Source organism: Bos indicus, chromosome 4 (genome assembly GCF_029378745.1).
Source record: "Bos indicus isolate NIAB-ARS_2022 breed Sahiwal x Tharparkar chromosome 4, NIAB-ARS_B.indTharparkar_mat_pri_1.0, whole genome shotgun sequence".
Lineage (NCBI taxonomy): Eukaryota > Metazoa > Chordata > Mammalia > Artiodactyla > Bovidae > Bos > Bos indicus.
This window is the reverse complement of record NC_091763.1, coordinates 63,187,108-63,200,820: the sequence shown is the minus strand read 5'-3', so window position 1 is coordinate 63,200,820 and position 13,713 is coordinate 63,187,108. Positions and strand designations below refer to the sequence as shown.

At 40.8% G+C, this 13,713-nt stretch overlaps 1 protein-coding gene across 1 annotated transcript in view; it reads left to right on the top strand.

Moving 5' to 3' along the window:
- Positions 1-13,713, top strand: part of BMPER (BMP binding endothelial regulator) — a 252,042-nt gene that overhangs the window by 56,102 nt on the left and 182,227 nt on the right. The window contains exons 4-5 of the mRNA XM_019958783.2: positions 6,667-6,749; positions 10,331-10,421. Of these exons, the coding sequence (XP_019814342.2) occupies positions 6,667-6,749; positions 10,331-10,421 (174 nt within the window). The remainder of the gene's footprint in view (positions 1-6,666; positions 6,750-10,330; positions 10,422-13,713) is intronic.

The window sequence follows — 13,713 nt, the reverse complement described above, 5'->3', positions numbered from 1 at the left end:
CTATAAAATTCCCATTAGCTAAAAATAAGCAAAATTGCCTGCAGGATTCATTGTAGGTACAGCCTTGAAGAGTAATAAAAGCCTGTTTTAAATGAACTCCTAAGGACAAGATTTAAGCCCTAGAATGGCTAGTCAGGTTTTATGTTTATCCCTTTTGATTATACTTCCATATGTTCCTGGAGAGCAGTATCTGAAAAATGGTTCATTAAATAAATTGTATTGGGCTGAAGTAATTTAGGGATTATTGACCAAGTCCAGGGAGTGGGGCTACCAGATCAGGTGACCTGGAAACAGCAAAGAATGGCAGACCTATCTGCTCCGCTTCCCTGTACCAGGTAGGAATGAACTGATTTCAAAGACTCCACGGTTGGTTTCTTTTAAATAAATATGGCAGTTTGCATGCTGCTCCCTACCTCCAAAATAAATAAATAAATAAAAATAAACCAGTAACTTGGAGGACTAAAGTGGGTTTTGGAAAGAAAAGGCATCCTTCTGAAAGTGAGGTGTGCCAGTATGGGAGAAGGGGGCTGAGGATGTGTTGATATGCTTCTCATTGCTAAGGGTGTGTAAGTGCTGGGCTGCTCAAGGACTTTTCTCCACTGCGTTTGGCTCAGGCTGACCTGGGCCGTGGGGGAATGGGCATGGGGATTGGTATTAGAAGAGACAGACTTTGGCATCTGAGTTGCTCCAGGAAAACTTTGTTGTTTCTGGAGGTGGAATAGTGACTCGAAGTGGTCTACCTGCCAAAGGGGAAAACAGGACATCCAAGGAATGTCATCCTTTCTCCATTTCTTTTTCCTTGCGGTTTGCAGGAATAGTTTGTATATTGATGTTTACTCTATATTATTGGTGAAATGCGACATTGATTAAGTACCATAAGTACCTTGAAATAGATGTTTGAGAGGCCAAGTCTTCCTGGAGGAGCACTGGAACTTACCCTGAGTGGGGAAGTTTCTAGGAAGGCCTCTCAGAGGCTGTGACCTTGAGTTAAGTCTGGAAAGAGAAGTTAGCCACACAAGGAAGGAGAGCCTGGGTGACTTTTGTGTCCTTGTGAGGATAATGGAAATGAAGGGAAATGGATGAGGTCTGGGATTTTTAAGAAGGGGCCAGCATTTGCGAAATCATAGGGTAACATTATTTGGTGATTTTTGGGAGAAGTGTGGGGCGTTTCGGAGCAGCAGATAAGAGAACAGAGAAGTGAGTCAAGGCCAGATCTGAGAGTTTGCATATGCTAAGTTTGAATTTTATAGTAAAGGTCAATGATTTTCAATCCTGGCCACACATTAGATTCTTCTTCTGCTTCCTACTTCCAGAGACTCTGATCCAGTTGGTCTAGAGAAGAGAGATTGGAGATAAAGTACCAGTATGTACTTCAGCCAGGCTAAACCATCAGTCACTGATAAGAGTTCAAGAGTGTGAATGAGATAATAACTGGATTTGAAAGAGCACACACTGGTAGTTGTGTAGGAGGGTGCCTGGAAAAGGATCCCATCCCAGCCATAAGCAGTCAGTTAGCCTGCTGTAATAGTCCAGATGAGGAACACCTAGCAGCTTAAGTTGAGGCAAGAGAAGAGGTAATGGAAAGGCAATTGTATGAGAACATCTGGAAAAGTGGGGTGGTGGGGAGTGATGGACAAAGGAAAATGTGGTCGACTTGCTACAGACAAGTCTTCTAAGATAAGGGCTGAGTGTCCCCTTGGATTGGACACATGTAGGCAGCTACAGCTGAAGAGAGTGATGTTTCAGTGGGCTAATGAAGGCAGGAGCCAGATAGCCTTGGTTGAAGAACTTGAACTTATTTAAAGAAGCATTCAAGTTTATTATGATCAGGTAACCCCAGAGACCTAGTTCCAGGAATCAGGGGAGAAGACTGGAAAGGTAGGTTGGGGCCATGTAGCTAGGCCCTTGGGTGCTGGGAGTAAGTTATTGGTAATGATAAGATCTGTAGGCTAATGTTAATGTGAAAAAAGAGAGGATTAAAACTAGAAGGATGAGACTGGGTGTAGCTAAGATTCATTAGGTGGCCAGTGCTTTATTTGTTCATGGTCCTGATGATTTTTAACAGCTATTTTAATGACAGAATGATGAAAATGTGTGGCATTCTCTCTCCCTTGGGATAATGTGGCTTCCAAAAAAGGTCACAACTAATAAGAAAAATGAGTTTTATCACTTCATTATGGATTCAATTTATTTATGTGCTTCAACCTAGACAGCATATTAAAAAGCAGAGACATTGCTTTGCCAACAAAGGTCCGTCTAGTCAAAGCTATGGTTTTTCCGTAGTCATGTATGGAAGTGTGTTGGACTATAAAGAAAGTTGAGTGCTGAAGAATTGATGCTTTTGAACTGTGTTGTTGGAGGAGACTCTTGAGAGTCCCTTGGACTGCAAGGAGATCCAACCAATTCATCCTAAAGGAGATCAGTCCTGGGTGTTCATTGGAAGGACTGATGCTGAAGCTGAAACTCCAATACTTTGGCCACCTGATGTGAAGAACTGACTCATTGGAAAAGACCCTGAAGCTGGGAAAGCTTGAAGGCAGGAGGAGAAGGGGATGACAGAGGATGAGATGGCTGGATGGAATCACTGACTCAATGGACATGAGTCTGAGTAGGCTCTGGGAGTTGGTGGTGGACAGGGAAGCCTCAAGTGCCGCGGTCCGTGGGGTCGCAAAGAGTCGGACACGACAGAGCGACTGAACTGAAACTGAAACTGAACTGTTTCCGTTGCCGTGTTGTTTTCCTCATTGACTGGGCCAAGCTTCTCCTCAATAGTGTGTGTTTAAAAAAATGCTCTGAAATTCTTCCTCACCCTGAAAATATTTAATATAAAAAGCTGAAATAAATGCACAAGCACCATATAGCTAGTTTAGGCTTGTTTTTGTACTATTTTAGTTTTGGGAAGAAAAACCATCTTGGGCTTCGTGTGACGGTTTAGATCAGGGTTTCTGAACGTTGGCACAGTTGACGTTGTGAACTGGTTGGTTCTTTGTTGTGCGTTGTGGAGTGTTAGCAGCATCTCTGACTCCTGTGTGGTAGAACCAGTTAAGCACCTTTATCCCCAGCCTGTGACATCTAAAAATATCTCCTAACATTATGAAAAGTCCTCTGGTTGGATATTATAAGGGGAAGGCAAAATCATGCTAGATTGAGAGCTGCAGGTTTAAAAATAGTACAGTGACTTTATCAGAAAATAACCACTCTTCCTGCTACTATATAGGTGGTTTTCATGATGCTCTTGGAGTCTGAAAGGCTTTTTATCTCCAGAAGAAAACTAATGAATGTTTATAAATCCCCTTCTCGAACATTTATTTTAAAATATTTGAAGAAGAGGAAAAATGACTTTACTGGTTGCCTAACCATTTGTCTGTTGCCCAGCTTGTCCACTCTTTCGTTAAGTTCCTGGATATTCTATCATTTAATTTAAAAGGACAGAGTTGATTTTTTTCCTGGGCCGTTAAGTCCTCAATACAAAAGACCTTACGAATTAGAAAGTGCTCAAATAATATTGTGAGTTTAGACCTGGATGTGAAAAGGTGGATTTCACGCAGGACCAGGTTTTAGTGTTAGTTTCACACCTAATGGCTTCTAATTTTGAGTAAACCACTTTAATCTTGTTTGTGCAAATTTTCTTACATGTAAATGAAAGAGAGAAAGTTTATTATCTGCTATTTGAGTTCTAGTTCTAAATGTCTAAGATTGAAATCTTTTGATTGTTTCTTTGGGCTGTTCCCCCATCCCATGACACATCCCTCAATGCAGAGCAACTCAAAATGCGCTCTGTAAGTCTCCATTGGTCCAGAAATGACAATGCTGAGCTACAGTGAGAAAAGTACAGACTCAGAGAGTAAGCAACTAGAAATGTTTCTCATGATTCTACTAAGTAATTCTATACCCGTTACATATAGTAATAAAAATTATATTTTGCCAGCCTTTTAAAATTAATTTTTATAGTAATCTATTTTTATTATATTTTATGAATGTATTGGCCCACAGTGAATTAGAAAAACAAAAACAAAACAAACCTTTCCATAGAAGTGGTTTGAGAAACACTGCCTTGATGTACAATGGACAATTTTTTTTGTCTTTCTTTCTACTCTGGCCAATAATAGATATTTAATATATTCCTCCTCTGGGGTTTCAAGGGGCAAGATGTTGCCAGTCTGCCCTACTAGCAGTATAAAGTTGGTGGCAAAAGAAATTTTATTATAAAGAAGTTTGCCTTACAGAGAATAGGAAGTAATTCTGGAGTAAGTCTGAGACTCTTTTTGATTGTATGTATATGTGAGTCTTCACATAGCTCATGTTAGTGTCTTGCATTAAGATGGCATGTTTATCTTAGAACATGAACCCCAAGAACAGTGAAAATAGCCTTTTTAAAATTATCTGATTCCCAAGAATCCCTTACATCTGAAATCGACCTAGGATGCTTAGTCTACTGGAGTTGCCAAAACCAGCCAATGCTGTTGAGGGTACGTGAAGAATAAAAAGATATAGCTTTTACTTTTGAAAGAGATTAATACTGATATTTTTGAATCTATTCAATCATTCTGACTCATCCAACATTTGGGAACATCTATTATATGGACTCAGATGTGGTAGACTCACATGTTAACAAGGGCAGTTAAGCTGGTCATAATTTGATCTTGGTCTTTATATGTTAAACTAGTGGAGGAGCCAGCCTTCATTTTGAGTTATTTGAGGCTTAAAACATGGCTGGGTTCCCTGCACTGTGGACCACTGTGCCAATACCTTGTATCCCATCCTGGGTGGAATAATCTAGAGACTTCTGCCCTACTCCTCGAAGTCCTTTACATATGGCCTGGCATTGTTCGGGAACAGTCTCTTGGCCTGCAGTTCCTGCCTGGTGTATATGGGCTTACAGTGCACTTCCTCCTGCGAAGTAAAAAAGGCAATCTCTTTGCCTGCCCTATTAGAATCATAAAATCACTCTTTCTTTTAGTTTTTTTTTTTTAATCCAGAGGATGAAAATGTATAACATATTTGGAAACTCTACTGGCAGACTTGGCAGGCGTTTCATATTTACTTGGACTTAACTTGAATTGGATTTGGTTCTCTGATTTCCCCACCTCCACCTCTCGGAACAAGTTATTTATTATCCGAGTGAGTCTGTGGTAGTGAATCAGACATGCACATGGCACGTCTATTGTTAAGTGTGTTTGTTCCGTAAGATTTATGCTAGCCCAAATAGTTTTATATTGGTTTTCATTGTTGAAAATTTACTGTATTCATTCTGGGTCTGGCGTTAAGTATTTGCAGTGTGCTAGGCGTCCCTGTGGTTGAACATTTTATCGCTGTAACACTTCATGCAAAGGAAATTAAAAAATATATAGTGAAAGCATTTCCCTAATATGTTTCCAATCAGCTGTGTACTTTGGTAATTTGATTTGTAGGAACTAGAGAGAAGAGTGTTACTGAGCCCTTTTCAATCATTCATCATTCTCTGGGAATTTGAATCATGGTTCTGAGTTTATGAAAATGTCTATTGAAGTTTTCTTAAGTGTTTATTATTATGTTTGTATTGAAGGTTTTTTTTTTTTTTTAAGTTACCACTGCAGTATCCAAAAGAATTCAGGGAAGGAGGCGAGTCTTCTTTTTGTATCTTGGATAAGAAAAATTGTGAATTGAGGTGGAATGGGTTGACGGAAGCCAGTCACTGGAACAGAGGCAGACCCTTTTATATCTGCATTATCCCATCTGTGTGTTCCTACTGCTGTATGCTTTGGGCTAAGCAGTAGGGCTGTACTTGGTAAATCCCATTTGCCTGGCATACTCCTGATAATCCAATGTGCATTTACTAGAGACATAGCCGGGTTCATCTTCCCCTGAAACGTAACTCACAAGGTAGAAGGCATTATTTGGACAAACTAAATTAAGATCTAGGTTGTGATCCTTGCACCATTATTTATTTGGCTCTTTCTACAGAGGCTTAAACGTGTTTCCTTTTTTGAGACTCTCTGGCCTTTGACTTCTGTTTTTGCCAGTGAATGAGCATGACTTCTGTTTTGGCTAGTGAATTGACATGGGATAATCCATACATCGTCTAGTTTCAGATTTCCTTAATCTAGTTCACCACTTAAAAGTAAAATCAAAGTGAAAAATGAAATCATAGCTCTTAAAGCTGGAGGCAAGGCTTGGAAGGTTTCATCTTTTGAAGACAGTAGCTTGTCAGGAGTCATATGGGTATAGAATTTTGTGATCATTTTTTATATTTTAATTTTCTTGCTTTTGCTTCTTGCCGTGTTTTACATTTCACTCTTGACCTTCAGCAATCTTAAGTTCATTTAGTCTTGTGTAAAATCCCCTTTCACAGTGATGTTTTGAGTCCTGGTCCTCTTCATACTTACTAGGTATAAATAAAGTCACGAGGTTATGCATTTTGGCTTAAAGAGTTCATCAATCCATGGTTTTTCATTTGAAAATATAATCTGTGAGGTTAATCTTTTTGGTAGTCAAAGAATTAATGTAAGTAAAAAGCCAAGTGGATACTTAGAAGGCTTAGTTGTGTTTAGAGGAAAATAGCCAAGGAGCATGGTGTTTCCTACGATCACTAGTTCTGGCTTAGAAGACATAACTTCTTTTGCTTCAAAGATAAATGAAACTCACATTCATTCTTGGCCTTTCTTCCTGCCTCTGTGTTTCTTCTAGGTTGTACCTATGATGGAAGTACCTACAACAGCTCCTTCAAATGGCAGAATCCTGCTGAACCCTGTGTCCTGCGCCAGTGCCAGGTAAAGTCCATCTATTTTACTTTCCAGTGACAGGAAATCCATAAAGTCCTTTTCAGAAACCCTTTCCAGAACACAGAACAAACACAGAACAAAACTCCAAAGAAACAAGCAAAAAATGAGAAACGAATGAAAAACCAACTCTATCCTTGTCTATATTTATTGTGACATTCACCATAACAAGACAGGTACAGGATAGTTATTGCATGGGTCTTACTTCCAGAAGCACACAGCAGAATTGTTCACCGTTGTTAAATTGTGCCTGGAAAAGCTCCGAGAAGATGCATATGCCCTTGGGGAAAATTCATGTCTTCCTGTTGAGTCAGCTTTGCAAAACACAAATTCTTGTTAGCAGAAAGAGGTATTGTTAGAGGATATATGTTTTCCTTTTTCTTTCTTTTTTTTATTTAGAAACATTTTGAACTGAAGCCAGTCTGTAAACTGTATTAACCAAAGCAGTTAGGACATTGTGATTTCCATGATTTCAACCCGACCGATTTAAGAACCACCAGTTCAGCTCCTAAGGAGCCCACTGTGCCTGGTGCTTGCTCAACTCTGAAAAGTGCACCGTTTCCACGTGATTCTAATCGTTACACGTCTTTAACACAGGCAAGATAAACTAAAGGGGAAATGAAGAATCAAAATTTTCTAACTTATTTTCTTTAAAGAAATACTCTGTTAAAAAAATGCTCATTTAATGTTGACATAATTTAAAATTTTTTCTCTGTAGAGAAGAGAAAATGCTAATCATTTTACCCCAGGTTCATTTCACTGTCCAAAGATATGCTGTTGCATTTAAAGGAGAAAGCAGTTAGTATAATAATGTGTATTTCTCTCTGATGTTATCTCAAATATATTGACTTTTAGCTTATTGAAATCTGAATCTTATGGAATCATGTTCTTATTATAAGCCCACAGCGGGCATGTTCACTCATAAGATCTTCAGTTACTTATTCAGTTAAATATTCAATTTATTTATGTAGTAATCTAAATTATTTATGAAAATAAGCAGTAGGTAGAATAGATATGAACAATAGATTAATTGATTCAGTGAATATTTGTTGAATTTTTTTATCTGGGTTATACATTCAGTCAGCTTCATGGAACCAAATGATGATGATAATGACTTTTAACAACATCAAAGCCCACGCTCATTCTAAATTTGCCCCACCCCATCACCACCTGCTTCTTGACTGATGCAATTTCCAATTTTTGACAGAGACACTCTGAAAGCAACAGCCGCTTGCCTTTTGGAGTGGACTATAACAGTTGTATACAATAGTCAGAGGTCTTGAAGATCCTCAAGTTGCATGAACCAGTGGTGAATTTTGCTGCCTTTGTTTGAATTAGATGGGAGGGAATTTATCCCAGTATTATCTGGGAGGGAATATTCTGTTGAATGAATAACATATCAAGCCATCATCATTTGTGAACACTGAAAATCCTATTGCTTATCAGCTTTGGTAACTAGTCACTCACGAGGGCCCAGAGATAATATATAGGAATATCAAATTATTATTGAAAGAGATCTTAAAGACCAACAGACTTAGGAGTCAGGAAGTGCTTAACCTTAGGATGAAGCACCAAGGATGAACTTTGCCTTTTAATTTTTCTCCTTTTATAATACTTTGCCTAAGCCCTGTTGCTACTGCTTAGTCACTTCAGTCGTGTCTGACTCTGCGACCTTAAGGACTGCAGCCTGCCAGGCTTCTCTGTCCATGAGATTCTCCAGGCAAGAGTACTAGAGTGGGTTGCCATGCCCTCCACCAGGGGATCTTCCCGACCCAGGGATTGAACCCTGTTCTTCTACATTGTAGGCAGATTCTTTACTGCTGAACCACCAGGGAAAATATCATTTTACTCAATCACCATAAAGGCAAACCTCTGTTAAATTAGTGACAAAAAGCTTCGGCTTCTCTCAGTTAGTACCTTCCCACTCCTGCTTACTTTCTTCCTTCTTTAGGGAAGGAGACCTCATCTATGAATGCAGGAAATGACTGTTTACTGGTACCATCAGGGAAGTCTTCATGTAAGATGCTCCTCTGCTGAAGGACACAATTGCAACCTCTCTCTCCAAGATCTTTCTTCTCAGGACACAGAATGAGTAACAGAAGAGAGAGTGTAGTGTAGGGAGTAAAATATGGCTGTTGCCATTCACATAACTTGTTACTTAACCTCTCCAGACTTCACATTCATGCCCATAAAATGAGGATAGTACTACCTCATAGAGTGGTTGTGAGAATGAGCAACATTGTCATTTAAAACACTTCTGGTAGAGCCTGCGTATACTGAGTACAACTTGGTACCAGACCAGTAACAGCTAGTCTAATGATCCGGTTAATTTCCACTTGAGTTGAATTCTAGCTTATTTCTTATGTCTTCTTACTGAAGGAGTTAGATGGTGGAAAATTTACCTTTATTTTCCACTTTTAGTGTCTTACTGGAAGAGGAAAATCTGAAGATCAGAGACAGGAAATTCATGCTGGGGAGTAACCTGAATCCTGCATCTGCATTGCAGATACTAAAGGGAATTTGATCCTGGACTTTTTGCATTGCTTCAGTTATATAACTAAAGGCCAGTTCCTTTTTTGATGTTGTATATTGCTGGAATTTTGACATTTTTTCCTTTCCAGATGTGATATAGACCACAATAAATTTCTTGGTAGTGGAAGCCTCAGGTCTGACAGATGTGAAGACATTTAGGATGTAACTTTCCTTGTTGGATTGAGATGATAGAGTAGCAGGCTCGAGGAAGAAAATTGTCTAGTTGTCAGATTGTTACACAGTGTTTTACCTTTTGTTACCATTCCCCTTGAAAGAAAATTAATAAACACACAAAACCAAGTGGGTAGAGAATATAGAGAAAAACTTTCAAAGACCAACTCTGAAAATTGAATTTAAAAAAATGTTTCAAGCAACATTAAAGTACTAGTGTCAAAAGATCAGTTGCAAATGAGTCCCTTGATTTTGTTATTAAGACCAAAAGTCTCTACTTTAACATAATATAGTATGATCTTTAAAATAGTTTTATCTGGTCTCTTCATTTGCTGCGTGAGAGCCAAGCTCTCTGGGAAGCCCAGAGAAATGTCTATGATTGCAGAGCTGGTGTCTAGTTATTCCTGGAAGGGTGGTGAGGATTTGGGTCTCCAGATGCCAGTCTGGGATATTATGTTTGCCCTTTGTGGCTTATAATTAATGGCTTAAAGTGTAATAACAATTATAGATCATATAGTACATGTTGAAAACCTAAAACAGTTGTGAATGAACAGCTAGACTCTGTCAGCTACTGACAGACAGCAAGGAAATCTTAAATACTAGATTTAAAGAAAGAAAGGAAGAAATCAGAGTCAAAGAGAAAGAACTAGAACAGGGAAGAGAACCGGTGACAAGATTTGCGCTTTGCAATGGACAAGCTGGAGCCATCAGACCTCGTTTGTGCCACGGACCTATGGACCTGATGCCTATCCCCCTTTGCACTTTTCGTGTTCAAATTCTTCTCCTATCTCTTTGGCTACTTTCCAGAAGTGAGTAAATCTCCGTGGGAATACTGGGGCTGACGTTGATTGTGGCATTCTATTTTTCAGGAAGGCGTTGTCACAGAGTCTGAGGTGCGGTGTGTCGTTCATTGTAAAAACCCCTCCAAGCATCTGGGAACATGCTGCCCCACGTGTCCAGGTAACCTCTCAGGAAGGGGAAGGCAGTGCAGCTCCCTGGTACAGTACAGCACTGTTGAAATCCTTCGGGGTTCTCTCAAGCATGCATGATTTTCCCACTCCCGACTGGAATTTTTCTCCCTTTATGTCTGTGTACCTAATGGGTGAGGAGAGCAAACTTCTTTGCATAGAAATGTCCGGTTGGACTCTGGTGGGCCCAGGATGACTGCAATGTGCTGTAGGTCTTGGCAAGGATGCTCCAGGCTCCGGAGGCCTGCTTTCCACTCCACGGGGCCACAGGTAACGCTTATTTTGGAAGGAAAGGTTGTGGCTTTCCCTTGCTTCCAGAAATGTCTTTTTACTGCTTCATATTGCAATACCTTGGCCGGGGCTTGCCTTGGTGATGAGGCGACCAGATGTTTTCTGAACACCGAGAGCTGGGTCCCTAAGTGGATTTAGCTGAAGGCTTTGCCGGTCTCAGTTTTCTGCGTGGTGCAGTGACTGGGAATCACTGTCTTTTTAAAGGGCCCCAGGGCCTAGCTGACAGCAAAGCGATCTTTCCTTTCCAGTGGCTGGAGTGTTTCCTCTTACTTCTCTGAACAGGATTACAAAGGCCTCCTGCCTCTTTTCTTGCCCTTAGGTACGAGCCCGGGGATTTTGAGGTGAGAGATTTTTTTCTGATCCCTTAAGCCCCTGGCCCATACTCTTCAACAGATGTTCTACATTTTGGGTTTTACTCTGAGTGCTTTTCCTCACTGGAGGCGATACTCACAACTACTTCTCTTTGCTTTTGAAGTTAATCTCCAAACGGCCTTCTGTTCTGTGAGCCTTCCCGGGAAATGGCAAAGGCACCGTCGTGGGATGCTTTGTGAAGATGAGCCCCTGGTTCCTTCCCCTCCTGCCATTTCCCTCCACACAGTCTGCCGCGCTCCCAGACCTGAGTCCCTTCCAGGGTCCAGACTTCCCTCATCTTTGAATGACAGTGAGGACAGTCTCTCTCCACTGCTCCTAACCTTCCTGAGTTCCCTGGACAGTCTTTATTGAGCCAAGCTTCCTTTTCACACTGCAATTTCTGTTAAGCTTGTGTTATTGGATAAGCTTAAGTGAAGGCCAGAAACCAGTTGAAAGTAAAATAATTCTTTCCATAACTCAGTTATTTTGTATCTATCAAACAGAATTTGCTTGAGTACCATTCCCCTCTGAATGCACTGAATGCTTTGCATCATGTAACCATATTCTAAAATGCCTAAAGGATCTTTATTAAGTTAGCTCAGTCATTCTTTAGGCTGCACATGAAAATCACCTGGGAAGTTTTAAAAAATAAATCTTGATGCCCAGGCTGCATCCCAGACCAATTCCATCAGAATCTTGGAGGGTGAAACTCAGGCCTCCTGGATAATTTCTGTGCACAGCCAAGCTTGAGATTGATAACAGAGCAAATTTTATATGCCATAGAGATTTAAAAGATATCAAAGCTGTTAAATATGAATTCAGTTGGGTTGAGTAGATTGTCGCTTTATTGGTGCAGAATCAACTCGGCATATATAACATTCCTTTTCACTTAGAAGATAGTCATATTTTTAGACTGCCTTTGAAAGTATGTGTATAGAAACAACAGAGTGAATTTATTTCAGCAGCTGAAGTTATCATACTGGAGCAATTGCTTCTCTCATTTTGTTTTTAAGTTGAGTTCCCAGGAAGGAAAGGCTGAGCTCTGTGATTGCACATATTGTAATGTTAAGTCTTCACCACCATTTCAGTAAGGGATGAAGTAGTGTTTTTAGTTCACACAGGCAGAAATTTGACTCAATGAGGATAAGTCCAAAGGTGGGGTTGGGGTCCCCGGCCTCTTTTCTTTTCTGGCCACTATACTGTACTACCTGCCCCTACCCCACACCATGATCATTATTCAACTTGGGTCTAGATGCCCTGGAAAGCAAATCTTTAAAAGTTAGCTTGCCAGTCAGCCCTGATGGGAGGAAGTTTAGAGGGGAATGGATCTGTGTATATATATGGCTGAGTTGCTTTCTAGGCACCTGAAACTATCGGAACATTATTAATCAGCTATACCCCAATATAAGCTAAAAAGGTAAAACATTGGCTTGCCAGTGCTGCACACTAGCCCCCTGACATCTGGGTAGGCACTCTGCCCTTGGTTATGGGGTCAAGAATCAACTTTATTCTCTCTCCTTAATTTCAAAGACCAACCTTTGGCATGAAAATCAGAAGACTCAGATCTGGCCGCATCCAGACTGCATTATCCTGTGTCTTGGGAAGGAGGCCTCAGCCAAGTCTAGAGAGGGACAGTCCATTGAGGCCTTGGGGTATTCTCCTTGTAATTCAGAAGGACTGGCATCTGTCATTGATCATGGAATGGTATTCCCCATAATGACAAACACGTACAGCTTGTGGTCAGTTTCTTCCTGAAACAGATTGCAGGACATTCTTAGTTGTCTGCTCCTTCTTGTCTGACTCTTTGCTCAAGGAGGATGGGCTGTGAAGGGAACAGTTTGCAAGAGTTTTCATTTAAAAATTCGTTATTTAAGTTATCACGTGGGTTGTGCAGTTAACCTGTCTGGCAATCTGTATGACAGAACCAGTGGTGCAACATATATGAAAGCACTGAAGACCCTTTGTTGGAAATGTCTTTTGAAAAGAGATGACTGGGCACCTGCTGTTATTAACAGTGCTGAGCTATGGCCACGAGGAGGGCACCAAGCTTATCAGGTCTCCTGGATCAAAGAGAACAGCAGGAGGGTGGCTCTGGCTCCTCCCCTGGCTCTCGCTGTGGGCATCAGAAAGATCTGAAAGCCGCAGTTCACCCAGCTGTTCAGCTTCAGTAACATTTGTCTCCATGTGTTTCAGTTGAACAAAAGGCTTCATATCTAGCTTTAAAATGAATAGGTCTGGTGGCTTGATCGGGTGGTTATGGGCAATGCTCATATGTTCAGATGTTCCTTTTGTCAGGAACCAGCTGCTTTGAGAGTTTGGTGGGTTCTGTTGACAACTTTGGGTTTCCCAGGTGGCACAGTGGTAAAGAATCCACCTGTCAATGCAGGAGATGCAGGTTCAATCCCTGGGTCAAGAAGATCCCCTTGAGGAAGAAATAGCAACCCACCCCAGTATTCTTGCCTGAAAAATTCGATGGACAAAGAAGCCTAGTGGGCTACATACAGTCCATGGGGCCACAAAAAGTCATACATGACTGGGCATGTGTGTTGATGGCTTTAGTGGGCCTTGAACACCTGTTCTCAGGGGCGTGAGTCGGTTTTTCACGAGAGCCCTCTTTGCTGAGTTTCCCCATTGGAAGTGCT